The sequence below is a fragment of the Podarcis raffonei genome, chromosome W, assembly GCF_027172205.1.
Source record: "Podarcis raffonei isolate rPodRaf1 chromosome W, rPodRaf1.pri, whole genome shotgun sequence".
Lineage (NCBI taxonomy): Eukaryota > Metazoa > Chordata > Lepidosauria > Squamata > Lacertidae > Podarcis > Podarcis raffonei.
The window spans coordinates 1,748,965-1,775,417 of NC_070620.1; the positions used below are offsets into that span (position 1 = coordinate 1,748,965).

At 49.7% G+C, this 26,453-nt stretch overlaps 1 protein-coding gene across 1 annotated transcript; it reads right to left on the reverse strand.

The window, feature by feature from the left end:
• Nucleotides 1–18,581: 18,581 nt before the first annotated feature.
• On the reverse strand, nt 18,582–19,436 carry LOC128406076 (E3 ubiquitin-protein ligase RNF4-like). The gene has a single exon (XM_053373127.1). The coding sequence runs from the start codon at nt 19,361–19,363 to the stop codon at nt 18,734–18,736; it is 630 nt and encodes a 209-aa protein (XP_053229102.1). The 5' UTR covers nt 19,364–19,436; the 3' UTR covers nt 18,582–18,733.
• Nucleotides 19,437–26,453: the final 7,017 nt, after the last annotated feature.

A 26,453-nucleotide genomic window follows, 5' to 3' on the forward strand; every position in this document is an offset into this window, starting at 1 on the left:
GTCATTTTCACTCATGGATTGTGAATGGTTGATGCAACTGTTTAAGGACATTGGGGTTTCTGTGAAATGTCCTATACAAGTGTATCAAGACAATAGATCTTGTTTGGCTTTGCTGAACTCGGAGAGTTGCAAGCAAAGAACCAAGTACTTGCAGATTAAGCTACATCGTGCAAGAGAGTGTATTCAGAAAGGACTCATTCAGGTGTCCTACATGCCAGGAAATGAAATTCCTGCTGATCTGTTGTCTAAGGTTGTTAACAGAGAACAACTTAAGGTTTATGTACAAAGGTTGCAATTGGGTTGAACCACAGGTACTACAGGTTACACGGAAAGGGGGAGGATGTTAGGATATTTCCGTTCCACCTTAAAAGGGAGCAGGATGTTTGTGTCACAGCCTGCGTGATTTCCTGTCTCACAGGATGTTTATGTTGTCTGTTCCTTTCGTTTTCTGCTGTTTTGCCTGAGCAGTCGGAGCAGACGGTCATGTCTTATTTTGTTCTGACCTACGCAATATAAACTGTAAATATGCTGTCCTGCTGTGCAACTTTTGCTGTGTGAATTCTGCTGATAGAGTGTGCACAAGTCCAAGAATGTGGCTATCTTTTCTTGAGGCTTCGTGTCGCTAAATTGCTGATACTGCATGACTACGGGAGGTCGATGGATCGTCCAGCAAGGAGCTTGGGGGCTCAGATGGACTTTATCTCCCTGGCAGTATCCCATCAGCAATGTCCTATCGATGCAATAATAGTGCAGCTTTCTAATGGACTGTCCACGCAAACATCATTCTGCTTTCTCAGTTGCTCTGCAATGCTTCGCCAGGGTTACCACATCATGGCCAGCTGGGGGTGCGCTCCTGTGTTGTAGCTCAGCAAAAGCAGGACAAAATTCCTCTAGTATGGCTCACAGTGAGGGCTGCTGAGAGTTGGGAGAGATCTCGGAGGCCAAAGAGTTTGCTTTTCTGCTCAGTACAGGGGATCTTGCCAGCTCTTCACCCCTGACTGGCCGAAGATGCCCATCTCTCATCCATGCAGCTCCACAGCGTGCCTGGATGATGACTCAGATGGAGCTGGACACACCATTCCTGAAGGATGCAATAATCTTGCAATTGTGGTGGACCAACTACATGTCATTTTGCTTTGCAAGTTGTTCTGTGGTGCGTCCCCTGTGCTACTATATTATTATCAGCCAGAGGTGCCCTCTTGAGCTATAAAGTGCAACTTAAGTGGGACAAATCCCCACCACAATTACACTTAGATGGATTTAGCGGAGTGCAACTGGTTTGGTCACACTGGCATGAAGCCTTGCGGGCCCCACAGGGGACACCACAACTATGATGTTGAATAGACGTTGAAAGGCGTGGGGGCACTGAATTTTGGCATCGTACAAGGCTCCCATGGAATTTGAGATGCCATGGTTCACCACTGAAGAACATTTGTGGTATGAAAAAGGTACCTGGTTTCAGCTGGAAGTTAGGGGGCACTGGTTGGAAGGGTCGGAGTATGTCTGTCCCGAAAGCTTTGCAGGCACGAACAGTACTGAATACAGTCTTGCATATAACTGCCCTCCTACTGTCATGAATAGAAACAATCATGAATCGACAAAAACGGGCATCTGGAAGGAACCACTATGCCAACAGGATGTCGGACTGAATGGGCCTTGGCCTGACCCAGCAAGGCTCTTCAAATGCGCTTATGTTCCCCTGACTTTGGGGACGCCTTGCAGGAGTCTCACCCGTCTCATGGCTATTCTTCTAGTGTGGACCAGTTCGACAAGCTCTCCCCCGAAAGCAGGTGCACCATCCAGAACATGCTGGCGCTGTACCTGAAGAAGAAAGCGAACACAGACCAGGAGGCAGGGACCTCTAGGGGAAGCGAGGCCTTCATGCGGGAAGCCTTGACTCCTCACGTGCTCCCCGGGATCAGCTTCGACCCCACCACCCAGTCTTCTGCTGGTGTCACTCTTCCCCCTGGCCCAGAACAGGAGGCTCCTTCCCAACACGCAGAATGCCTTGCACGTGATCGATGGGCCTGTGCTCACTGTGACATAGGCAGGGCCGGATTTATGTATAGGCTAAGTAGGCAGAAGCCTAGGGCCTCTAGATCTAGGGGGCCTCACCAGCCTGCCCGCTCCCCAGTGCCGCAGACAGTCTTCCCTCTCCCCAAATTGCAAACCCAAGACTTCATGCAGGGCATTTCTCCCCCATTTCAAGGACATTTTGCTTCAAAAGGAAAGGTGGACTTGGAGAAGGCAAGCAAAATGCGAGGGAGATAGTGAAAGATACAGGAAATTGAATGCAGATTTCCAAAAAATAGCAAGGAGAGACAAGAGGGCCTTCTTAAACGAAGAATGCAAAGAAATAGAGGAAAACAACAGAATGGGAAGAACCAGAGATCTGTTCAAGAAAACTGGAGCTATGAAAGGAACATTTCATACAAAGAGTACCATAATAAAGGACAAAGGTGGAAAGGACCTAACAGAAGCAGAAGACGTCAAGAAGAGATGGCAAGAATACACAGAGGAATTACCGTATTTTTTGCTCTATAAGACTCACTTTTTCCCTCCTAAAAAGTAAGGGGAAATGTGTGTGCGTCTTATGGAGCGAATGCAGGCTGCGCAGCTATCCCAGAAGCCAGAACAGCAAGAGGGATTGCTGCTTTCACTGCGCAGTGATCCCTCTTGCTGTTCTGGCTTCTGAGATTCAGAATATTTTTTTTCTTATTTTCCTCCTCCAAAAACTAGGTGCGTCTTGTGGTCTGGTGCGTCTTATAGAGCGAAAAATATGGTATACCAGAAAGATATGGATGTCTCATACACCCCAGGTAGTGTGGTTGCTGACCTTGAGCCTGACATCCTGGAGAGCGAAGTCAAATGGGCCTTAGAAAGCACTGCTAATAACAAGGCCAGTGGAAGTGATGTTATTCCAGCTGAGCTATTAAATTTTATTAAAGATGATGCTGTTAAGGTGCTACACGCAATATGCCAGCGAGTTTGGAAAACTCAGCAGTGGCCAGAGGATTGGAGAAGACCAGTCTACCTCCTTTAGAGGAAAAGGCCTTGAGGGGAGGACCTGTTGCCTCCACAATCCTTCCTAAGCATGCATAAGCTGAGAGGCAATTGTCCGGCAAATGTGGTGCTGTGGGGAGGCAGGAACATTTTCCTGCAGTTAAGTATTTTCTAAGTTCCTTTCCCGAAACTTCCCCAAACGGTTCTGAAGCCTCTCTAACCTCAGAAGTCTTTTCCTCTCTCCGGAATTCTGGGATTCGAGGATAACTTCATGGAGAAGGAAAGAAACCTGCAGAATCAGCAAATGAGTGCCCGCCGGGAGCCTCCACCCCCACCGCTGCCACCAAGCAGGCTGTAAGTTGCCTTAGAGGTGTACTGTGCCCTCCCACCTCCTTGCTTTTAAGGACTACTTGAGTTCTGTTCACATCTCCCTGAGGCGTATCCGTGACAAGGAGAGCATGAGCAAGAAGCAACCCCAATGACCCACACTATGCGCAAGCTCTTTGTGCCTTCCACACATACGCAGTCCGGACAGAGAGAGGGACTCATCCAGCACGTCTTCGCCAAGAGAGAGAAGGAATATGTCAACACCCAGAATTTCAGGTCAGATCATGCAAAAGTGCAAAGACCAGTGGAACCTGTATCAGAGTTGGGGCTGGAGAAAGCGACATCTACATGACAGCTTTATTGTTGGGTGCCAGGCAAAGTCTGTCCTGTTCACTCAGGCCACATGGGTGGGTAATTGAAAGTATTAGTTGTGGTGGGCAATTTTCCTTGGTGCCACATACTGAACCGTGGCCTCATATTATGAGCAGGACGGCAGCCTCTCCTCCAGCTTTGCACACCTCTCCCCCACCCCAAGCCTATTGGGAAGCTTCCACTTGGATTTTAGGGATGCGGGTGGCGCTGTGGGTAAAACCTCAGCGCCTAGGACTTGCCGATCGTCAGGTCGGCGGTTCGAATCCCCGCGGTGGGGTGCGCTCCCGCTGCTCGGTCCCAGCACCTGCCAACCCAGCAGTTCAAAAGCACCCCCGGGTGCAAGTAGATAAATAGGGACCGCTTACTAGCGGGAAGGTAAACGGCGTTTCCGTGTGCTGCGCTGGCTCGCCAGATGCAGCTTGTCACGCTGGCCACGTGACCCGGAAGTGTCTGCGGACAGCGCTGGCTCCCAGCCTATAGAGTGAGATGAGCGCACAACCCCAGAGTCTGTCAAGACTGGCCCGTACGGGCAGGGGTACCTTTACCTTTACCTTTTACTTGGATTTTAAATTAACCACAGTTTGGTGTGTCCAGATCCTATGGTGGTTAATTTTACCAGCTTTGTAAACCCACGATTGGAAGTTGGCTTGTTTCAATGAGCCATGGTTCAAATGAAGCGGTTTGTGCAGCTTCAGACATTGTGACAAGATGCAGTTAATCCAAAACTGAAGCAAAACCTTTGGAACTCCTCCTAAAAGCTGTGCTGGAGGACAGGGAGGTGTGACCCCCCCCCCAACACTTGGTGTGGGTCATCCTTTTAAGGTTAAGCTTACTACTTCAAACAAAGTTTTTGCTTTGGTTATTTCCTCGTACCGTTAGTAGTACTCAGTGGCCATTTGTTTTTAGCAGCTTCAGATGCTACTGTTTTACAGAGGCTGTTTAGCTTGCTCTTTTTACCCCTTTACTAGACAGGCTGTATTTCTGTGCTGTTTTCAGAGTGGGGAATGCCCATTCCTTCATGGCCAGCATGGAAACACAGAAGGCTAGCCATTTAGGAGGCTTGCAAAGAGGACAAGGGTGTTACGGGGTAATCTTCTAGCAAACAAGCTTGGCACAGCAGATCTGAGAGGTGGTTTTCTGCTCCCGGAAAGCCAGCCTGGAAACCAGGTTGCCAGGTGAAGGAAGAATGGAGAGATCAACCAACTCACTTGCCTTCAAAGAATTTCTGGTTGCCTGTGGCTACTGGGATAGTGCTTAGATATCAGGCTGGCTGACACATCTTAAAAAATACAAGGAAAAAGCTTTTTTTCTTTCATTAGCAAAGCTCCTTTGGGGCCCCGGATAGCTAAGCTGAGGAAGAAGTGGCTGGTATTACTTGTTTGTTCTTGGTCCTGATCTTGCCTGCCCTTGCACACTCCTGTTGTCTTTGCATATTTAACCAGCACGTCTGTTCCGATTGGAGTCCTATTCCTGCAGTTCCACATCCTTCTCTTTGGCACTTTGGCATTAGGTTCCAGGAGCTGGACCTGAGCGCAGAGGCTTTCTTCTACTTGCCCTCGACAAAGGAGCAAGAGTGGCTGACAGCTGTGGAAAAGGCTTTGCGTTCCAAATCCATGTACAAGAAAGTAAGTCCAACCCCACCCATTTCTTCAGCAGCCAGACAGCTGTCAGGAGCTGGAGTGAGGAGGAGGAGGAGGAGGAGGAGGAGGTCAGCAAGAAAAAACACCTGGTGTCAGTGGTGTTTTATTCAAAAGAAGCCAACATTCTTTATTCAAAGAAACCCAAACCGTGCAGGCCTAGTGATCACAGAAACTGTAGTGGGAATTGGGGTTGCTTATGCGTAAAACTCCAAACTGCTCCAAGCGGGTTGTATAGCTAAACCTTTCCCTAGTTTGACAGCCCCTTACAACGCGACTGTCTCAATCACTGGCAGAATCCGTCAGTGGGCGTTTCCTGAACTTCTTCCAACATAAAAATTCCTTGACAGCCAGTCTCCGCCTAGCTTCTCTGCGCGGAAGCCTTCTGCGCAGAGTAGGCGTGCCAAGCGGAGGTCCTGCGCTCTCCCCACTGATCTCACTGGAAGAGTCTCGGAGCCTTCCCTCCGAAGTACTTTCAGCCTCCCCTTTCTTCCTGGTGTCACCTTGGTTTCCTTCCCCAGCGGAAGCTCTCCCTCTCTCCTTGCTAGTTCCCTCCCCTGCATCATTGGAGCGACTTCCCTCTCCGCTAATCTCTGATGTCAGTTCCCTGACATCCACCTCCCTCCCAGGCCCCCCCTCCCCCGTCCATCCCGGGGACGGTGAAGCGGGAAAACCCCAGAAGGAGCTATCCTCCTCCTCAGATGATTCCAACACCGCTCTCCACCTGCTGCTCTCTCTTTCCTCTGCCCAATCTCCCCAGTCGGATTCCTCTTCCTCGGATCTCTCCCCTTCCTCCTCTTCGGAGGCGGGAAATCCCACAAACTCTTCTTCATCCTCCGTGTTGCCAAATTGCTCCTCCCAGAACCTCCCTAATGGCTTGGGCTTCCTTGGGAACCTGCGATGAAACTCCTCCTGCAGATACTCATCCCTGATCTCTTCTGCAGGAACCTAAGTGTTCTCCGATTCGGGCTCCCCCTCCCACACCACCAAATATTCCACCCTCCTCCCTCTCCACCTTGAATCGAGAATTTCAGCTGCATGACCACTGAGTTCCCTTTCCTCCACCCGGGGATGCCTGGGTGTTTCTCTTTCTTGTCCCAGAAATTCCCTCCCTTCCCTGTACGGTGAGAGTAAGGACCGGTGGAACACCGGGTGCAGTTTCATGTTGGTGGGCAATTGGAGTCTAAAGGTCACAGGATTAACCTGTTGTGTTACCTCGAAAGGTCCCAATCGCCTTGGCCGTAGTTTCTTACACCCCCCTTTGAACGGTAACCTTGGGTAGACAACCACACCTGGTCCCCCACTCTTATAGTTTCCCCTTCTCTGCGGTGCTTGTCTGCCTGCCTCTTGTACGCTTCCTTCGCCCTCTCCAGGTTAACCTTAAGTTGTTGGTGTAAAGCCTCCATTTCTTCCACAAATTGTTCGGCCGCCGGTACACTCCACCTTCCCCCCTCCTCCCCTGGGAAGGCCCTGGGATGACACCCGTAATTGGCCATGAATGGACTCATCCCCGTGGACACATGTTCCGCGTTATTGTATGCAAATTCAGCCAGCGCTAGTTTGTCCACCCAATCGTTCTCCCTTTCGTTGACGTAGCAGCGTAGATACTGTTGAAGTATGCTATTAGCTCTTTCTGCTTGTCCGTTGGTCTCTGGGTGTCTGGCCGTCGAGAAGCTAACCTCAACTTCCAGCAGTCTCATGAGCTTCCTCCAGAATCTGGAAGTAAATTGCCGGCCTCTGTCGGACAAAACCCTCAAGGGGGCGCCATGCAACCTGAAGACGTGATCTACAAACAGCCTAGCTGTTTCCTCTGCAGTCACTGCATGCGAGCAAGCAATAAAATGGCACATTTTAGTCATCAAGTCAACTACCACCATGACTGCTGTTTTCCCCCTGGACTTGGGTAAATCAGTCATAAAATCAATTGATACCCCTTCCCATGGTCTTTCTATTGTGGGTAAGGGTTCCAGTAACCCCGCGGGTGCTGCCCTCTCCCCTTTAGCTCGCTGGCAGCACTCGCACCCCCGTACGTATTCCCGCACATCCTCCCTCACCCTTGGCCACCAGAACTGCCTGGTGACAAGCAACATGGTCTTGTGTTGACCGAAATGTCCCGCCGTGGGGTTGTCATGCAGTTGTTTGAGTATTCTTCTCCTCAAGTCCCCTTCCGGTATGTACAACGCACCCTTATAGTACAAAGCCCTCTCCTTAACCTCAAAACCCCCCTGATTTTTGGCATCTCGAATCTCCCTGATTTTGGTTTGGGCGTACTGGTCATCCCTCGTTAAACCGGCTAGTTCTTGCCTCCCTACCAACACTCCCCCACACACCCATCGGTCCTCGGGTATGACATGACGTACTTCCGACACTTCCTCTCCTTCCAAGTACTCCGGTTTGCGAGAGAGAGCGTCTGCTCTGACGTTTTCCTTCCCCGGCACGTACCTAATCTCAAAAAAAAACTTGGAAAACTCCTGTGCCCATCGCACCTGTCTTTGGTTCAGGGCTCGCGCAGTCCTCCAATATTCCAGGTTCTTATGATCCGTGCACACCTGGATTTTGTGCTGTGCACCTATTAGAAAATGTCTCCAGCGGCGAAAAGCCTCATGAATTGCCAGCAGTTCCCTGTCATACACCGTGTAGTTCTGTTCTGACTTGTTCAGCTTCCTTGAGAAAAAGGCGCACGGCTTTCACTCTCCCCGATTTCCCGGCTGGAGCAATACGGCTCCCACCGCTCTGTCTGACGCGTCTGTCTCCAGCCTCATCGGCTTCTGCAGATCCACGTGTAAGAGTTGCTCTTCCGAAGCGAACGCCCTCTTTAGCTTTTCAAAGGACTGCTGAGCCTCTTCCATCCATTCAAACTTCTTCTTGCTGCTGAGGCAATCGGTTATGGGTGCCGTTAAGTGGGCGAAGTTCTTGATGAACTTCCTATAGAAGTTTCCAAACCCCAGGAACCTCTGCACGTCCTTCCGGTTCTTGGGAGTCCCCCATTCTAGCACCGCTTGCACCTTGCCTGGGTCCATGGCTAAGCCTTTGTCCGACAACCTGTAACCCAGGAACTCCACCTCTCGGGCGTGGAATTGGCATTTCTCCAGTTTGACCCACAGCTGGTGCTCCTGCAGCCTTTTCAGCACTTCCCTGATGTCCTTTACATGCTGCTCTTTGTTCTCTGAGTAGATTAGCACGTCGTCCAAGAAAGCCACACAATTCTTGTACAGCAGGGACCCCAGCACGTGGTGCATGAAAGCTTGAAATGTGCTTGAGCCTGATTGTAATCCGAAGGGCATAACTAAGTACTCAAAGGCCCCCAGAGGGGTGAACATGGTGGTTTTCCATTCATCCCCCTCCCTCATCCTTATCAAATTGTACGCCCCCCGAAGGTCCAACTTGGTAAAGACCTTCCCTTTCCTTACCCTGGCCAAAATGTCGTCAATTCTGGGCATTGGGAATGTCACTGGTTCCGACACCAGGTTCAAAGTCCGGTAATCTACGACCAATCTGGGCTCTTTAGAGTCTTTCTTGTCCACAAAGAACACTGGACTGCGCCCCACCGCCCTTGATTCTCGTATGAAACCCCTCTTCAGGTTCTTGTCAATAAACTTCCGCAACTCCTGCATCTCCCTGTCCGACATGGCGTACAGCTTACCCACGGGCAGCTGAGCCCCTGGGAGTAGGTTGATCTGACAGTCAAAGGGCCTGTGAGGGGGTAGTCTATCAGCCTCCTTCTCACTGAAGACTTCTTCCAGGTCTGAGTACTGAGATGGTATTCTCCCCTTTTCTCCTACCGCCATCCCTGCCACCCTTGCTACTGCCATCCTCCGGGTCTCCCCCCCATGGCAGTGCTCTACACAGTGAGCAGACCCAAAGGTGACTGTCCGCTGGTGCCATCCCACCACTGGATCGTGCAGTGCCAGCCAACTCATTCCCAGTATGATTGGTGGTCCTGCTAGTGTGGCTACGTGAAAGGCAATTGTCTCAGTGTGTCTGGCGACCCTTATTTTCATGAGGGGGGGGGGTCTGGTGGGTCACTCCCCCCCCCCAGGAGTTCTCTCCCATCAATGGTCGTTACTTGCAAGGGGTGTTCTAGAGGCACTACTTGGAGCTGGTGTTCTAGTGCAAAATCCCTGCTAAAAAAGTTGCAAGAGCTGCCTGAATCCAGCAACGCCTTCACCTTAATTGGGTGTCCGTTAGGGAGTTCTAGTATCACCTCTATGGCTATGGCCGCTCGGGGAGGGTCTGGTTTGGGCACCTTTACTGGTTGCTCGCCTGGCTGCTGTGCCCGCTCTCCGGCAGCCAAGCATTCCCGTTTCCCTGCTCTTTATTTCTTTCCTCCTCCCCCCCAACTGCCCCCACCATTCCTTGCCACGCCTTTTTCTGAGGACAGACTCTGGCAAAATGTCCCGGCTGCTGGCAGAGAAAGCACTTCTTAGCCGTTTTCCCCTCCTTCTTGCGAACCTCGCTGGAGTTTGAAACCCCGCGTGCGCGCTCCTCCAATCTCCATTGGTTCCGCGGGTGGCGCGGATTGCTCAGGCACGTCCGGAATGCGGTTGTCATACCAACGCTCTGCTCTCCCTTCCCGCCTTTCTAGAGCGTGCGCCTCTTGGCGTACTCCCACAGCAAGCGCCATTTTGGTCAGCTGGTCCATCGATTCCGGACGGGGCGCGCGGGAGAGTTCATCTTTTACCCAAGGGGATAAGCCTTCCTCAAATAACATTTGCACTGGTGCAGAACCCAGTTCCCACCCAAGTCTATGGATCAGCATCGCAAATCGCGACCAGTACTCTCTCACTGATTGGTTCCCTTGTTTGCACCCCATCAGTTCTTTGCGGGTCACGCTCTGCTCCACATCACTCGAGAACATATGGTCCATGGCGCTAAAAAAAAATCTCAAATCCTTCAAGGCAGCATTCTCCGACGCCATCAAGGGTCGGATCCAATCTCCGGCGCGCCCTTCCAGATGCCCTACCACAAAAGCTACCCTCCCTGCATCGTCTACAAAGTCCTCGTACTGCAGGTCCAGCGCATACTGCACTTCTGTCTTAAATGCATTATAGTCTCTGGGATTGCCCCCAAACTTCTGCACTAGTCCCGGTACCTTCCTTGCGATGGGGGTGGGCTTCCCCTGGGCATCCTGAGTCCGCCTTTCATCCAGCCGCGCCGCTAGTAGGGCCAGTTGCTGCTCCAACTCTCTGTTTCTCTCCTCCAGAGTTGGTCCTCCTCTGCCCCCCTCTCCGGCGCCGGCTCCTCCAGTTTGACTCATGATGCTGCCCCTGCTTCTCTGCGCACAAGCAACTTAGGGGACTGACGGATTGCTGTAGTGGGAATTGGGGTTGCTTATGCGTAAAACTCCAAACTGCTCCAAGCGGGTTGTATAGCTAAACCTTTCCCTAGTTTGACAGCCCCTTACAACGCGACTGTCTCAATCACTGGCAGAATCCGTCAGTGGGCGTTTCCTGAACTTCTTCCAACATAAAAATTCCTTGACAGCCAGTCTCCGCCTAGCTTCTCTGCGCGGAAGCCTTCTGCGCAGAGTAGGCGTGCCAAGCGGAGGTCCTGCGCTCTCCCCACTGATCTCACTGGAAGAGTCTCGGAGCCTTCCCTCCGAAGTACTTTCAGCCTCCCCTTTCTTCCTGGTGTCACCATGGTTTCCTTCCCCAGCGGAAGCTCTCTCTCTCTCCTTGCTAGTTCCCTCCCCTGCATCATTGGAGCGGCTTCCCTCTCCGCTAATCTCTGATGTCAGTTCCCTGACAGAAACCTTTCCCAACAGGTCTTGCCCCAGTGAGGTAGTTGTGAAGGCTGAAGGTTGCTACCCTCCCACCACTCTCTGAAGTCTCCTCCTCCCCCTGGTCCTTCCCAAGCAACCTGAGACTCTGACACCTTGCCTGTCTTTGCTCCCTCCTCTTAATTTCTCTGTCTTCTGGGAGACCAGCAGGGAGGGGAGCTGATCGCAGCAGGATGGGGAGACCCCCTGGCTTCTTCAGCAGCCTGCCTGATCTCTGCCTCTTGACCCCCGCCTCCAGCCTCCACTTCTGCCTCGGATTCTGGGCTGCTGTTTGCCACAGAATCTCCCTGCCCTCCTGCCTCTTCAGTTTCCAACACCTCCTCTTGCTCACAGTCTGCTCCCTCTTTTCCCCCTCGGACGACTCAGCCTCGTCGTCCCCCCACCAGTTCCCTGGCTCTGAGCCTTCTTCCCTTGGGGGATCCCCAGTTGGGGCCCCCTGCCACTCCTATCTGCATCCAGCCGGCCCAGGACAGCAAGCAATGAACAGAGCTGGTAGACATCCCAGTACCTTGCATCTTCTAGGTGCAGCTGGTGCGTCTAGTCGGAATGATGTTGCTCATCTTTGTCAGGAAGGACCAGCTCAGCCGCATCAAGGAAGCGATGAGGGAGACAGTGGGCACAGGCATCATGGGGAAGATGGGGAGTAGACCCTGACAGCGGAATTCCCGACGTCGATCTTTCTGTCTGTCTATCTGCCAACCAGTTCCCCCCTCTTTCCTGCTTGCTCACTAACAGCCATCTTTGCTCCGCCCCTGCAGGGTAACAAGGGGTGTGTGGCCGTGAGGCTTGTCTGCAACAATACCAGCTTCTGCATGGTCAATTCCCACCTTGCTGCCCACGTGGAAGACTTTGAGCGCCGAAACCAGGATTACAAGGATATCTGTGCCCAGATAATAATAATAATAATAATAATAATAATAATAATAATAATAAATTTTTTATTTATACCCCGCCCTCCCAAGCCAAGGTCAGGCTTAGGGCGGCTAACAAGCAATAATTAAAACAAGTTGAATGAATACAACTTAAAAACAAGATTAAAATACAGCATTAAAATACTGAAACATTAAAATGCAGCCTTATCACAGGAGGAGAAAGGAAAAAGAAAGAGGGGGAGGGAATCAAATTGGCTCCAAGCCAAAGGCCAGGCGGAACAACTCTGTCTTACAGGCCCTGCGGAAAGAAATCAGATCCCACAGGGCCCTGGTCTCATGAGACAGAGCGTTCCACCAAGCCGGAGCCAGTGTTGAAAAGGCCCTGGCTCTGGTTGAAGCTAATCTAACTTCCTTAGGGCCCGGGACCACTAGGGTGTTCCTATTTATGGACCTTAAGGTCCTCCGTGGAGCATACCGGGAGAGGCGGTCCTGTAGGACTTAAGCCGTGAAGGGCTTTAAAGGTCAAAACCAGCACCTTAAATCTGACCCTGTACTCCACCGGGAGCCAGTGCAGCTAGAAAAGCACTGGGTGAATATGCTCCCATGGCAGAGACCCCGTGAGGAGCCTCGCTGCAGCATTCTGCACCCGCTGGAGTTTCTGGGACAACTTCAAGGGCAGCCCCGCATAGAGCGAATTACAGTAGTCAAGCCTGGAGGTGACCGTCGCATGGATCACTGTGGCCAGGTCAGGGCAGGAAAGGTAAGGGACCAACTGCTTGATGCGGCGAAGGTGGAAAAATGTCGCCTTGGCTGTTGCTGTAACCTGCGCCTCCATGGAAAGGGAGGCGTCAGGGATTACACCCAAACTCTTAAAAGAAGGCAATGGCACTAATTGGGCCCCCACAAGAGAAGGGAGTTGGTCCCTCATCCCCATGCCATCCCAACCCAGCCATAGGACCACTGTGGCCTGCTTGATGAGTGGGGCCCAAAGCAAACTGGGAGAGCCCTAGTGTTGCCATGGAAGTCACTAGGTCCAGAGCCTGTGAGGAGGGGGCGGCATTGGCATGGACAGTGAAGTCGCCCAAAACCAATAGGCTTGGGAACGCCAAGGCCCAGCCCGCCGCCACCTCCGGCAGGTCTGACAGGGTGGCTGCCGGTGCGCTGGGTGGTCGGTACACCAGCCAGACAGCCAAGCTCTCCTTGGTGCCCCACACGAGACCAACACATTCAATGCCGGAGATTGCCGGTGATGGCAGAGTTCTGAAAGAGCAATCCTCCGGGATTAACAATGCTACTCCTCCCCCCGACCCACAGTCCGCGATTGATGGAGGACAGAGAAGCCTGGGGGTGTTATCTCATGTAGGGAGACTACTTCGCCTTCCCATACCCAGGTCTCCGTCACGCAAGCCAGGTCAATCCCCTGCGAGACAAAAAAGTCACACATGGTGGCGGTTTTGTTGCCTATGGACCTGGCATTGCACAACACCAATGACGGAGGTGGGTAATCCCTGCTCGCCCTACCCTCGTCCCTTGGGATGGGGCGTAGATTGGAAGGGGTTTGAGCATCACTGCATCTCAAAACCCTTCGCTGATAGTGATATCTAGCCCCACCGCCCTTCCTCCCTAGCCCTTCAATAGTGGGAAGCCCAGACCCCATACTAGCCTCCCCAATAGAGGGGTAACATCCCCTCACTGACAAGTCATCCCTGGGCCAGGACTCCTGGGTCAAAATGGTAAGGGGAAGAGGTGAAGGTTTGATAGGGTAAGTATCCCTAGAAGATAAAACCCAACCAACTGCACCCCAAGCGGGGAGGGCGGTCCCACGGTGTTTCGTTAACTGTCAATCCCCCTCTCCCTCCTGGATTGATTGGAGGACTGTTGGTTCTATCTGTGGCTGTGGGAGTATTAATGAGGCATGTGCTATAAAATGTGGGTCACTGGCCAACAAAGAGCCAGCTTCGAGTTTGGAAGATCTGTCCATCCTGTCTCGCCAGGAGTACAGTAGAGAAGGTTGATCATTCTGATAAATTTTTGGAACATTAGGCAAAGGTCCAGATGTAGATTGGGTACTGGATTTCTCCAGATTGTCAGCAACGTAGAGTTCTTTAGGTGTTGTTGCCATAGAAATGTCGGAGGCGCCAAATTCCTCATCTACTTCGGTGTCGCTTGAAAAGGAAACAGGGAGTTGCACTGATGTCTTTCTATGGGATAAGGAGCTGTTGGACCTCTTTAAATATTGTGCTCTAGGCTCTACTGTCCTTATATTTTGGGTAGAAATCTCAGTCTTTATACTCATGAGCCTCTTCTTCAGGTCTTGTAAATCTAGGCTTACAGAATTCTTTTCTTCCTTCGGGCAGTTAGTATTTCTAGTGTTAAGCTTGCTTTCCCTTGTCCGCATTAGCTTTGACTCTATGCAAAGAACAAATTGCCTCCTTGTTTTGTCCTTAAATACCCTCACTGGGCGGAGAGAGTGGAACCACCATAGAGTATCCTTTATCACCATGAGTCAAGATGGGAGGGCTGATTGTTGGGATACTGCCAGGGAGACAAGGTCCATCATGGCCCCCAAGCCGGCTGCCGGACGTTCCATCGATCTCCCGCAGTCACGCAGTATCAGCAAATAGCGACACGAAGCCTCAGAAAACATTATTCCACATTCTTAGGCTGGTGCACACTCTGTCAGCAGAATTCACACAGCGAGAGGTGCACAGCAGGACAGCATATTTACAGTTTATTCAGCGTTGGTCAGAACAAAGAAACCATGACCGCCTGCATCGGTATGTTCAGGCAAGAAGAAGGAAACGAAAGCAACAACACAACAGAAACATCCTGTGAGACAGGAAATACGCAGACTCTGTGACTCACAAAGCCTGCTCCCTTTTAAGGTGGAACGGAAATATCCTAACACTGATGACCTAAAGGTCATAAATAGGCGCACAATCTTTCCCAAGGTAGGCAGGAAGTGGAAATTTCCTAGATCTACATTTCGGTAATGGTAATTCAGGAGCTGAGACAAGGACATGCCATTTGGATAGGATTTAAAAAGATATTTCTACAAGCAAGGAGTTTGCCATTAGGGAGCATTAAAACATGCATTCCCTGCGAAATGGTGATTTGTTATTATGCAGATTAGTCTAAGTGAAGACTGTGATTGATTGTATACAAAGCAGCTTCCTAGACGCTGTAAACATACAGCGGCCATCAGGAGTCATTTTATAATGCATTATGTAGCACATGCTGCCCAATTGCTCCTCATGCTGTTCTCTATTGGAGCAAGCAGGAGAAGCAAAGCACAAGGCCTTGGCACCACATCACGTCTGAACCCGGGACTGTGGCCTTATCATAATAAGCAACAATTGCCAGCCAATCTGAAGTCCCTGCTTATGGCTGGCCTGCTGACTGTGGCTTGTTAGGAAGCAACAAACCATGACCAGATGTAATGGGGGAAACAAAGCTTCCAGGTTTGTTTATCCTGCTTGTGCCAGGAGCAAAGGGGGAGAAATGAAGCAATGGTCACAAGCAGAAAGTCGATGGTGATGTGTGAATACATAGATTACAACACCCTTGCACTCACCATGATTAAGGGAGTTCAGCAACATCTTCTGGCGCAAGCAAAAATAGACCCACTGGGGTTGGGTCCCTCCTTTCCAAACTGGTTCCTACTGGAATCCTGATGGGAGTTTTGTTTAAGATGCAAAGTGTGTTTTGTTGATGCAGAAAAGTGGACTCGATTAACTAAGCAAGGGCATTCAGAGTAGAGTAACTCAACAGGTAACGTTGAATACCAAGAGCTGTTGTGTTTTTCTGAAATCTGTTCAGGCAAAAAGTGTTCAGTACCAGATACACCTGCCCTGTGGTGCTGAAGATTTCTGTGTGAATTACAGAACATGAACTGGTTACTTGACTAGGAGCCAGGAGCACGTAAAAAGGGAGGGGGCACCTCACAAACATGAATTATATCTACATCACCAAAGGAAAACCACAAATAAACACTGACAGTCCTTTAAGAACTCGTTTCTTATTAAATGCAGGTAAATTGTATTCAGATGTCTGTAACCCTGTCCTTGAGAAATGGCAGAGGTCACAAAACTTAGCAGAGAATTCTGCCAATTATTCCACCTGTTATTTGCATAGCCTATGGCTTTATTTATGTACCACAAAAGTAATAGTGTAGTGTCCTGTGGGGGAGGTGTCCAGTCTCAAGTCAAACAAGAGCATGTAATAACCCATCTGAATATGGCAACTGTAAGCTCTGACTCACTTGCTAAATATTCTCCTATCCTTGTCATGGTATCACATGGCAATTGCTGCCTACCGTCAAGAACAGTCCATTATGCAGATGTAGTTTTGGTTACTGCATTTTGTTAACTTGGGTGCCGTTTTTCATCTGCCACCAGACAACTCACCCCCACCCCCCCAAAAAAAACCTATCACTGCAAGGATTCAGGAAACTGTGTAAGGGTCGAGGCACCCGAACACATAGTTTTGCTAGAACTTTTATGCAATGGCTAGATTGGTGAAGTGTTAGGTTCCATACAGCATCGTCCAACAGTAGTGCTTGCAGTACCCCTCCAGTTTGGTGCGCATTAAGGATTCTGCACAGGAATTCAGTTTTTCCCATCACGACTCAAAGAAGTGACCTCCAAAATACATTGTGCAACTTTCTCCAATGGGTAAAATGCCTTCATGGTGACTGAAACACGAGGCAAAGCAGAGGTGGATTTAGGGCAGTGAAGCTCTTCCCCTGCACAGGATGTGGGGGCCAAAAGGGAGCCTTCCTGCCTCCTTCCCCAAGCCTAGTTAGCGCTCTCCCAGCTTTGGGAATGAGATGAGAGGGCTCTAGGACCCCACCAGAGCCTTGTGCATCCTTCCCCAAGCCTGACCCCTCCCCTGCCTGGCTTTGGGAAGGCACCAGGAGGGCACCATATTACCAAGGTCCCTCCCTGGGCAAAGTGTCATTTGTTCTTCAGTAAGAGCGTCTGTGCGTCTGATGGTAGGGATGAATGGAAATGACCTTCCGTTGAGCACTCTGTCTTAAGCTCCCCTCGAAAGCTGGGGGATGCATATAGGTTCTGGTAAGACCAGACGCATTTGCACAGAGTATTTGATCCCCACAGCCCATGTTCACGGAGACAATGCCATCTGTGGATGTCCTAACCATGCCACATGATTGCCAGGCTATGTGCAAGTCTAATATGGGGTGTGTGCAGCTAGGCCCCTGCAGCAGGCTGCGGGGAGACTAAGGAAGCCTCCCTTTTGAAAAAGGTGTTCAATCCAGTGCTGAACTGGAAGCGTAACACTGGCCCTCCAAGCTGTCACGGGTGAGGTTTCACTATGTTACGAGACTCCTTAAAATCGAATAACAAAGAAACATGGGGGAAAATATTATGAGACTCACCACAGCCCATATACCTTGCCGATTAAGGCCTGGTGAGATGCTGCTGATTAGCTGGATAGCCCATGTTTTCTACCAACGGAAGATTGGCTGGCATACATTTAAGATACAGGTAGGTCGCCGTGTTGGTCTGCCGTAGTCGAAACAAAATAAAAAAATGCCTTCCAGTAGCACCTTAGAGACCAACAAAGTTAGTTATTGGTATGAGCTTTCGTGTGCTCATGTATCTGAAGAAGTGTGCATGCACACAAGAGCTCATACCAAGAACAAACTTAGTTGGTCTCTAAGGTGCTACTGGAAGGCATTTTTTATACATTGAAGAGAAAGTCTTTCATTTAAGAGTTATCAACATAAAACGTTTTAAAGCAATTAGACCTATTAGTACAGCAGCATCCCAAAGTTCAACAGGTCAAGCCATTCATAGTTCCACTATGACTACGTGACAGGGCTGAGAAAGGGAGTCACCGCAACTCAAGTTGACTTCATCATGCGAGGTTCAAGTCTTACATGCTTGCTGCTTGAAACATGGCCCTATGGATGCAGCTTCCCCACAGCAAAGCGTTTCTGAAAAGCAGAGAATTACTTTATCGTCTTCCAGCCATTTGAGGAGTGTTTCACATAAATGGCTTAGCTCATCTCCATTGGATTCTGCCCCACGTGGCAACCTTGGTACGGACTCCACTATGAATTGCTCCTTAAGCATATGCCTGGACAGGGAAAGCTGCTCAGATCTAACATGATGGCTGTATTCTCTTCAAGAGAAGACTTGGACCACCAGGAGTTCTTTGTAATAAACCATTCATGCATGCAACGTTAGAAATGAGCCACAGTGTTGTATAAACCTTGGTCTTTATTAGGGCTACATCAACAGAAAGAGGGGTTTGCCACTAGAAAACAAGTAGATGTGGAACAGTCTTCCACCTGTGAGTGGTTGGCTTTGGTTTTTTACAAGGCAAATTGCAAAAAGAAGCTGCAGGTTGTATTATCATAGATGACTATGAATAGCCTAGTCTTGAATAGATGAGTTCACTCAACATCAGTCTTTTCTCAAAGCAGCAACAGAACTAGAACAGAAATGAGATATCGGCACAAAGCAATGTGGCAGCAGCAGACATATCCTCCAAGCTGTTCTTCAAACGTCTACAAACCTCAAAAAATGTGAGCTGCAAAAACCTTAAAGCAAAACGAAGCTGAAACAGTACAACTGGACTATAAGGAGGCCAACTGGGAAAAAGTGAAATTGCTAACTGTCATATTGAAGTCATATATACTGTACTTGGTGTGTTCTTTGGAGTTCACTCATGTTTATGAAGGCCACATTAGACTGTGTTCAGGAACACCCATGTCTTCACATATAAATTGGATGATACTCCTTTGGAGTGAGATGCCTCCTACAAATTGGGCAAAAGTTAGCATACCTAAGAAAATTGCTGAGGCACTGACTACAGAAGATGTGGCCACATGTTGTTGACACTATAAGCCATCCGCTTTGCACAATCTCTGCAAAGCTGTCTATGCAAATTCCACAACTCAAAGTGCCTGAGGATCTTGCAAATTCCCTCCTTCCCACTTCTCTGGGGAGCTTTCTAGTGGCAAGAGCACCACTCTGTGTGTGTCTGCTATCATCACCACCACCACCACTAAATACGAGGCTGTCAGACAATGGTTGAGGTCTGAACTCTCTATCGGGCTGCTGCCCACTCTCTCCAACAAGCACAAGAGAATCGTCTTGCGTAAGATCAACAACTAGAGGTTCTGAAGTTTCGCAAGTGAGGTCAACTACTTCCACATCCATACTTCTATCATTAAGGCTGTGTGGCAGGGAGGCGGAGGCGGAGGCGGAGGGGATACAGGGTTCAGAAGCAGTTCCCACCATCATCTTGTCCAGAGTATGAGGAGGTCTTGCGGAGGTGTTGCGGCTGCCCCTCTTGCTGTTGCTGTGCTGGGTTGCATTACATTCTGTACTTGTTGAACTCATGATGCACAGGGATGGGAGAGGCACAGGCTGCAGAGTACTTGCTTCCCCCCTTATCTCCGTGTGCTGCTCCCTGCTTAGTCGCCAAGCAATTCTGTAATGTGATAAGGATGATCATGAATGCTCTCTCTAAAGCAACTTGATGCAACTGGTGACGCTTTGGAGCACCGTGACTTTCTTAGAGTTCTCTCTTTTATAGCAGGCACTCCGAAGCTGGAGCAAGTTCAACATCTTGAGGAGTTAGGGCAGGCTTCCTCAACCTCGGCCCTCCAGATGTTTTTGGCCTACAACTCTCTTGATCCCTAGCCAGCAGGACCAGTGGTCAGGGAGGATGGGAATTGTAGTCTCAAAACATCGGACGGGCCGAGGTTGAGGAAGCCTGAGTTAGGGTGTCTTTCGTGTTACTCTATAGAACTGCATTCGTGTGGGAAGAAACAGGATTAGGCTAAGAAGCAGGCACACAACGATTAGTTTTCTATCTTTCAGCCAAGAGATTAGCTAAAAGAATTAGGATTATTACGAGGTGGAGCATCTTTCCCTACCTTGACAGTCCTCTTTATACAAGAGTCTGATAAGGAGAAGGGAAGAACTCATGATGAATGTCTCTTCTTCAAGAAGAACCAGGGCACATAGCCAAGCTGAGGACGATGGGAAATCTCAAATGAAATTCATTGGAGTTGCCTCTACTAGAACGCACCTCCTATGGCTGCTCTTGCAAGAGGTATTTTCCAGGTATGACACATTCAGTGTGTACACCCAACAGGGTGGATAAAAATCAATGATTTAAAAAAGAATAATTAAAAATCTGGTTTTTATTTAAATTGGATTTTTAAAATAAAATGCTTTTGGAGGAAAGATCTTTCCCAAGATAGTTTTCTATTTAAGTTACATTATAGTCCAAAGGCTATTCATCAGGAAAGAAGTATTTGTTTTAAGTCTTTCATGTGTGCTAAAACTCAGTCTAAGGTTTTTTGGGGGGTTTTTAACAAAAATCCCCCACGTTTAACCACATCAGTTAACAAACATGGATACATATGCTATAAATTTATTGTTTTAGTTAAATACACTATTTAAATTGTTATTAAGGAAATGATTATTTTTCTCCTTCAGCTGTCCACGGAGGCGCAGGTCAATTCTGTGTCCAGGGCAGCTGTTTACCAGCTCCATCTGGTACGCAGGATGAGACCCTCCCTGCCTGCAGACTGTCTGGCCAGAGTGGTGCATGCTCTAGTTATCTCCTGCTTGGACTACTGCCACGTGCTCTACATGGGGCTACCTTTGAAGGTGACTCGGAAACTGCAATGAATCCAGAACGCGGCAGCTAGACTGGTGACTGGGAGCGGCCGCCGAGACCACATAACTCCGGTCTTGAAAGACCTACATTGGCTCCCAGTATGTTTCTGAGCACAATTCAAAGTGTTGATGCTGACCTTTAAAGCCCTAAACGTTCTCGGTCCAGTATACCTGAAGGAGCGTCTCCACCCCCATTGTTCTGCCCGGACACCTGGGTCCATCTCCAGTGGCCTTCTGGAGGTTCCCTCGCTGCGAGAAGCCAAGTTACAGGGAACCAGGCAGAGGGCCTTCTCAGTGGTGGCACCTGCCCTGTGGAACACCCTCCCACCAGATGTCCAAGAGAACAACAACTACCAGACTTTTAGAAGACATCTGAAGGCAGCCCTGTTTAGGGAAGCTTTTAATGTTTGTTTGATTACTGTATTTTCATATTTTGTTGGAAGCCGCCCAGAGTGGCTGGGGTAGCCCAGCCAGATGGGCGGGGTATAAGTAATAAATTGTTGTTGTTGTTGTTGTTGTTGTTGTTGTTATCAGGGAGAGCATTGGTGCCAAAATGAGTTTGGCAAAGAATGGATTTTTAAGGGAGTCTTTCTAGTGAGCACAGTGCACTGGTGAGGCTGCACAGAAGCAGCGTCAAATGCTGAGGCACAACATAGGGAAACTTCTCGAATTTGCAAAGGGGATTTTTAAAAAAAATAAAAGTCTTGAAGTGCAAACTTTGAAAAGAACAAAAAGTAGCATGATCCCTCCATAGTTTCTCGTTTGCCCAAGGCGGCAGTGCACTGTTGTGCATCTCGATCGGGCTCACAGTCAAAGCGACTGCACAGAAGCAGCGTCAATATTGTCCACCTCTTTTCCAAAGACTTTAAGTAAAACAAACTTACCCAGTAGCTTCTTTGGAAGCCGCCCTCGGACCTACAGCAGGAGGAGAGACACAAAAAGGAGTTAGATCTCCAGTATGGCCCATGCTCAAACATCCAAGGAAGCATCCTGGCTCTTTTACTGCAGCTGCATAAGCATTGCTGGGGTCTAGCATGGGCAAAAGTGCACAGATTGAGAGACTGTTGTATCCTTGCAAAATCTTTTCCTGTGGCTTTTTGCCAGTTCCTCTGACAGGTAGTGGCAAGAGTGTTGAACGAAGACTGGGCAGACCAGGGTCCAAATCCACACTAGGCGTGAAGCTCACTGAATGCCCAGTCCCTGCCTCTCAGCGTGGCTGTGGGACTAAGTGGGAGGGAGGAGAACTCTGTACCGCCCCTTGAGGACTTGGCAGAGCAATGGTTCCACAGTAGCTTCACTTCTCTCGGTCACATCAAAGTCGATGCATCGCCACAAATTGGCCAAAGACCTGCCTGACTCTGAACTGGTGAGGAGCAGCAAGGATGGGACACTTTAGCTGCATGCTCCTGTCCCAAGAACCCAGAAGATGGCTAAGCGCTTAAGGACAGGGCTGAGGTTTCGTCAGGAGACAAAGGTTCTTGAGAGCAGAAGCAGGCCAGGCCTAGGCAGCGTGGCCTACGAGGGCTACACAAATCTGTCAAGCCTAAGTGTTAGCAGTCAAATGCTGGGTCACTGTGACTCGGGACTCATCTTGGGTTCCCTATAAATGTAACCAGCCATCTCTGTGGGCCTCAGTCTGTGTGTAGAGTGTGTGTGTGTCTCAACCAGTATGTTGTGTTGTTGCAGACGGAGCGGCTCCAGGACTCCAGTTAATCAGTAACTAAGAGCTGTGCCTCTGGGAAGACGAAGAAGGCTGCTAGGAGCACTCGGTGTATGCTCTTTGACTATGCTGTTTCTGAACAAGTTTATTTTCTTCAGTAAACTTTTATTCTGTATATGAAGAAGACCCTGCGTTGATTAATTGACCGCTGCGCGACAGTTTTCCCTCATGTATTGAAGGCCTGCATTGGGAGGGCTTTTGCCAATTCCTCCAACAGTCACTGTGCGGTGGTGGTAAGGGTGTTGGACCCAGGGTCCAAATCCACAGCAGGCCATGAAGCTCACTGAGTGACCATGGGCCAGTCACTACCTCTCAGGGTCATAAGCATTTTATCAAGTCAATATTGTGAGGAACAACTGCATAGCTGAATTGAAAACCCCTAGACCAATTAAGGGATCAATATTAAGACCACAACGTATCACTTATAGATCAAGCAAACCTGTGGCTGATTAATTTATTCATTTTGAAGTGTTCTACTCTCCTTTCCGGTTGAGAGAGTAGCTCTGTGTATGTTACAACAGACTACCATAAGCGAACAAGCAGCACACAGACAATCCAGCACTCTTTGGGCTGGTGGACAGCGTGCTAACCACTTGGGGGGAAATGTTGAAGGGCGCAAATGTCCTAATGACCAAGAGCAGGGGTGGGGAACGCTGTGCCCCTCCCCAATGTTGCTGAACTACAATACAACTCCATCCATTCCTAGCCATTGCCACGCCTGTGGGAGCTGAGGAAAGATTCTCCATCCCAGGACTAATGAGCTCTACAATTTAGCCTGCTTGTTTTTCTTGCATTTAGTAAACAAAGCTATAAAGTTTGAACCTGCCAAGCTAATACTTATTTTCAAGTGGCACCTGCTTTGTCATCGTCACTAAATGAATTTATGACATTTCTCTTTTCCCCATAGGAAAAGGTAAAGGGACCCCTGACCATTAGGTCCAGTCGTGGCCGACTCTGGGGTTGCGGCGCTCATCTCGCTTTCTTGGCCGCCGAGGGAGCCGGCATACAGCTTCCGGGTCATGTGGCCAACATGACTAAGCCGTTACTGGCGAACCAGAGCAGCGCACGGAAACACCGTTTACCTTCCCACCAGAGCAGTACCTATTGATCTACTTGCACTTGGACGTTCTTTCGAACTGCTAGGTTGGCAGGAGCAGGGACCGAGCAACGCCACAGCGTTTAACCCACAGCGCCACCCGCGTCCCACTTCTATTCCCCATAGAAATAGGTAAATCCCCTGCCCACCCCCGCTGCCGGTAAGAGCAAGAAAATGAACGCAGAGAAAGTAAGGTTTATAGGCAGCAAAATACAAATTCTCAAACAAAAGTCAGCATCTTAGTAAACTGCCAGCTGCTTCCAAAGCCAGTCGCTACAAAGATGGGAACGAGCCCACCTCACAAGGCTGTTAGGAAGATTTCGTGGGCAGGGGAGCTTTCTCCAAGGAAGCGTCTGAACCGCCCTGAAGTGCTTTGTAAAATGCAATCAAATTATGACTACTGTTATGTACTGAGTTGAATAGGATCCAAACTGCAGCAGTCTGATTGGTCCTAGAACAATAGGATCCAAAAGGCAGCAGTCTGATTGGTCCTAGAACAATAGGATTCAGAATGCAGCAGTCTGATTGGTCCTAGAACAATGCAGCAGTATGATTGGTTGGCAGGAACTACCCAATCATGCTCCAGATAGAAGTGAATCCACAACCTGATTGGCTTACAGTAGAATACAGTAGTCTTTGAAGGCATAAAGGCTCACGGCCAAAGTAAAAAGCTGGAATGGAGTATTTCCAAGCTTCTGAGGCCACTGAGTGCCCAAAGTTAAATCGGCACAATTATCAGACCTGGGCAAAATGGTGTGAGAGTTTGCTGCGTCAGTTTGGAGTCTGGCATACTGTGTCTGAAGCCACTCCAGTTCCTCTGACAGAGAAATGGAGAGCCCAGAATTCGAGGGCCATAGTCGGGGACAGAGGGTGGCGCTTGGGGGGGAATTGTCATCGCGCCACTCCTTGGTGTGTGGAGTACCTCAGGGTGCAATACTCTCCCCAATGCTTTTCAACATCTTTATGCGCCCCCTCGCCCAGCTTGTCCGGAGTTTTGGGCTGGGTTGCCATCAGTATGCCGATGACACCCAACTCTATCTGTTGATGGACGGCCATCCTGACTCGGCCCCAGACACACTGACCAGATGTCTGGAAGCTGTGGCTGGATGGTTACGTGGGAGCCGGTTGAAGCTAAATCCTTCGAAGACAGAGGTCCTGTGGCTGGGACGGGACGATATGGGATTGGGGGGGCAACTCCCATCTCTTGCGGGGGCGCAGTTAGTGCCAGCACCGTCCGTTAAGAGTTTGGGTGTAATCTTCGACACCTCCCTTTCCATGGAGGCGCAGATTGCAGCTATAACAAAGGCGGCATTTTTCCATCTCCGCCAAGCTAAGCAGTTGGCTCCTTACCTCTCTCGCCCTGACCTAGCCACTGTGATCCATGCGACGGTCACCTCCAGACTGGATTATTGTAACTCGCTCTACGTGGGGCTGCCCTTAAGACTGACCCAGAAACTCCAACGGGTGCAGAATGCTGCAGCGAGACTCCTTACGGGGTCTTCGCTGCGAGATCACATTCATCCGGTGCTATATCATCTGCACTGGCTCCCGGTGGAGTACAGGATCAGGTTTAAGGTGCTGGTTTTAACCTTTAAAGCCCTATACAGCCTAGGACCCTCGTACCTACGGGACCGCCTCTCCTGGTATGCCCCACAGAGAAACTTACGGTCTTCAAATAAAAACATCTTGAAGGTCCCAGGCCACAGAGAAGTTAGGCTGGCCTCAACTAGAGCCAGGGCTTTTTCGGCTGTGGCTCCGACCTGGTGGAACACTCTGTCACAAGAGACTAGGGCCCTGCGGGACTTGACATCTTTCCGCAGGGCCTGCAAGACAGAGCTGTTCTGCCAGGCCTTTGGCCAGGGCACAGCCTGACTCCCTCCCTCGGCAATCTTCACGGAGCTCTGGCCCAATGGTGGCCAGTGGCTTGAATTTAATTAATTTTATAATGAATGATTTTAGAGTGTTGTTTGTGTTGTACTTTTGTATTGTTTTATTGTTGTTAGCCGCCCTGAGCCCAGCTTCGGCTGGGGAGGGCGGGATATAAATAAAATTTATTTATTTATTTATTTATTTATTTATAGACGTAATAGTCTTGTCCGTCTCTCTGGAGGAAATAAAAACGCTAGCTCGGAATACAACTGCACGTGAGATGTGGAATGCTTTGAAAGCTGCCCATCTGCCAATCATCCCAGCCCAGAGTTTGACTGCATCGGAGGTCCTGGCTGTTTCCCAGAATGCGAGTGAATGCAGGGATGCTGAGGGCACCGGTTGCAAGCTGCAGGGGGAGCAGACTGTCACGTCATCCCAGGCAGCATTCCAGCCTCCAGGGGGAGCCAAGGAGTCGGCAGCTGAGAGCTCTGTTTCTCGTGAGAACCAAGGTCAAAGCCTTTGCAGAGGCCGGAAGGCCAGATGTAAACACAGCAAGATGCTTGCAGATGGCCAGAGGCAGAGGGAGGGTGAAGAGCCCACGCCAGTGGAAAACAAGGTTTTGTTTGCTGGCACAGCTTCACCAAAGGCTAAAGGCAAGCTGCAAAAGCCCACGCCGGTGGGAAACAAGGTTTTGCTTGCTGGAAAACCTGCTCCAAAGGCCAGGTTTGTTGTGGATTCAGGGTGCACCCGCCATCTTGCGAAGGACCGCCATCTGTTTATCTCCTTCACACCTCAAGATGGTGAGATCCACCTGGCTGATGGAAGGACTTTGCAAGCTGCAGGAGTTGGGACTGTGAAACTTGCAAGTCTGCATACTACCACCAGAGATGTACTTTTTGTTCCAGGAGCTGCGGACAATTTGCTTAGTGTCCCACAGCTGACTGGGCGTGGTTTTGAGATTTCCTTCAAGAGGAGCGTCTGTGTCATCAGGAAAGGCAAAGAGGACATTTTGCATGGATGGCTTATTCTGTATGGATGGCTTATTCTGTATAACTTTTGATGACAATGCTGTTATATCTGATGCTGATTCTTGTTGTGTTGCACAAACTAACAAG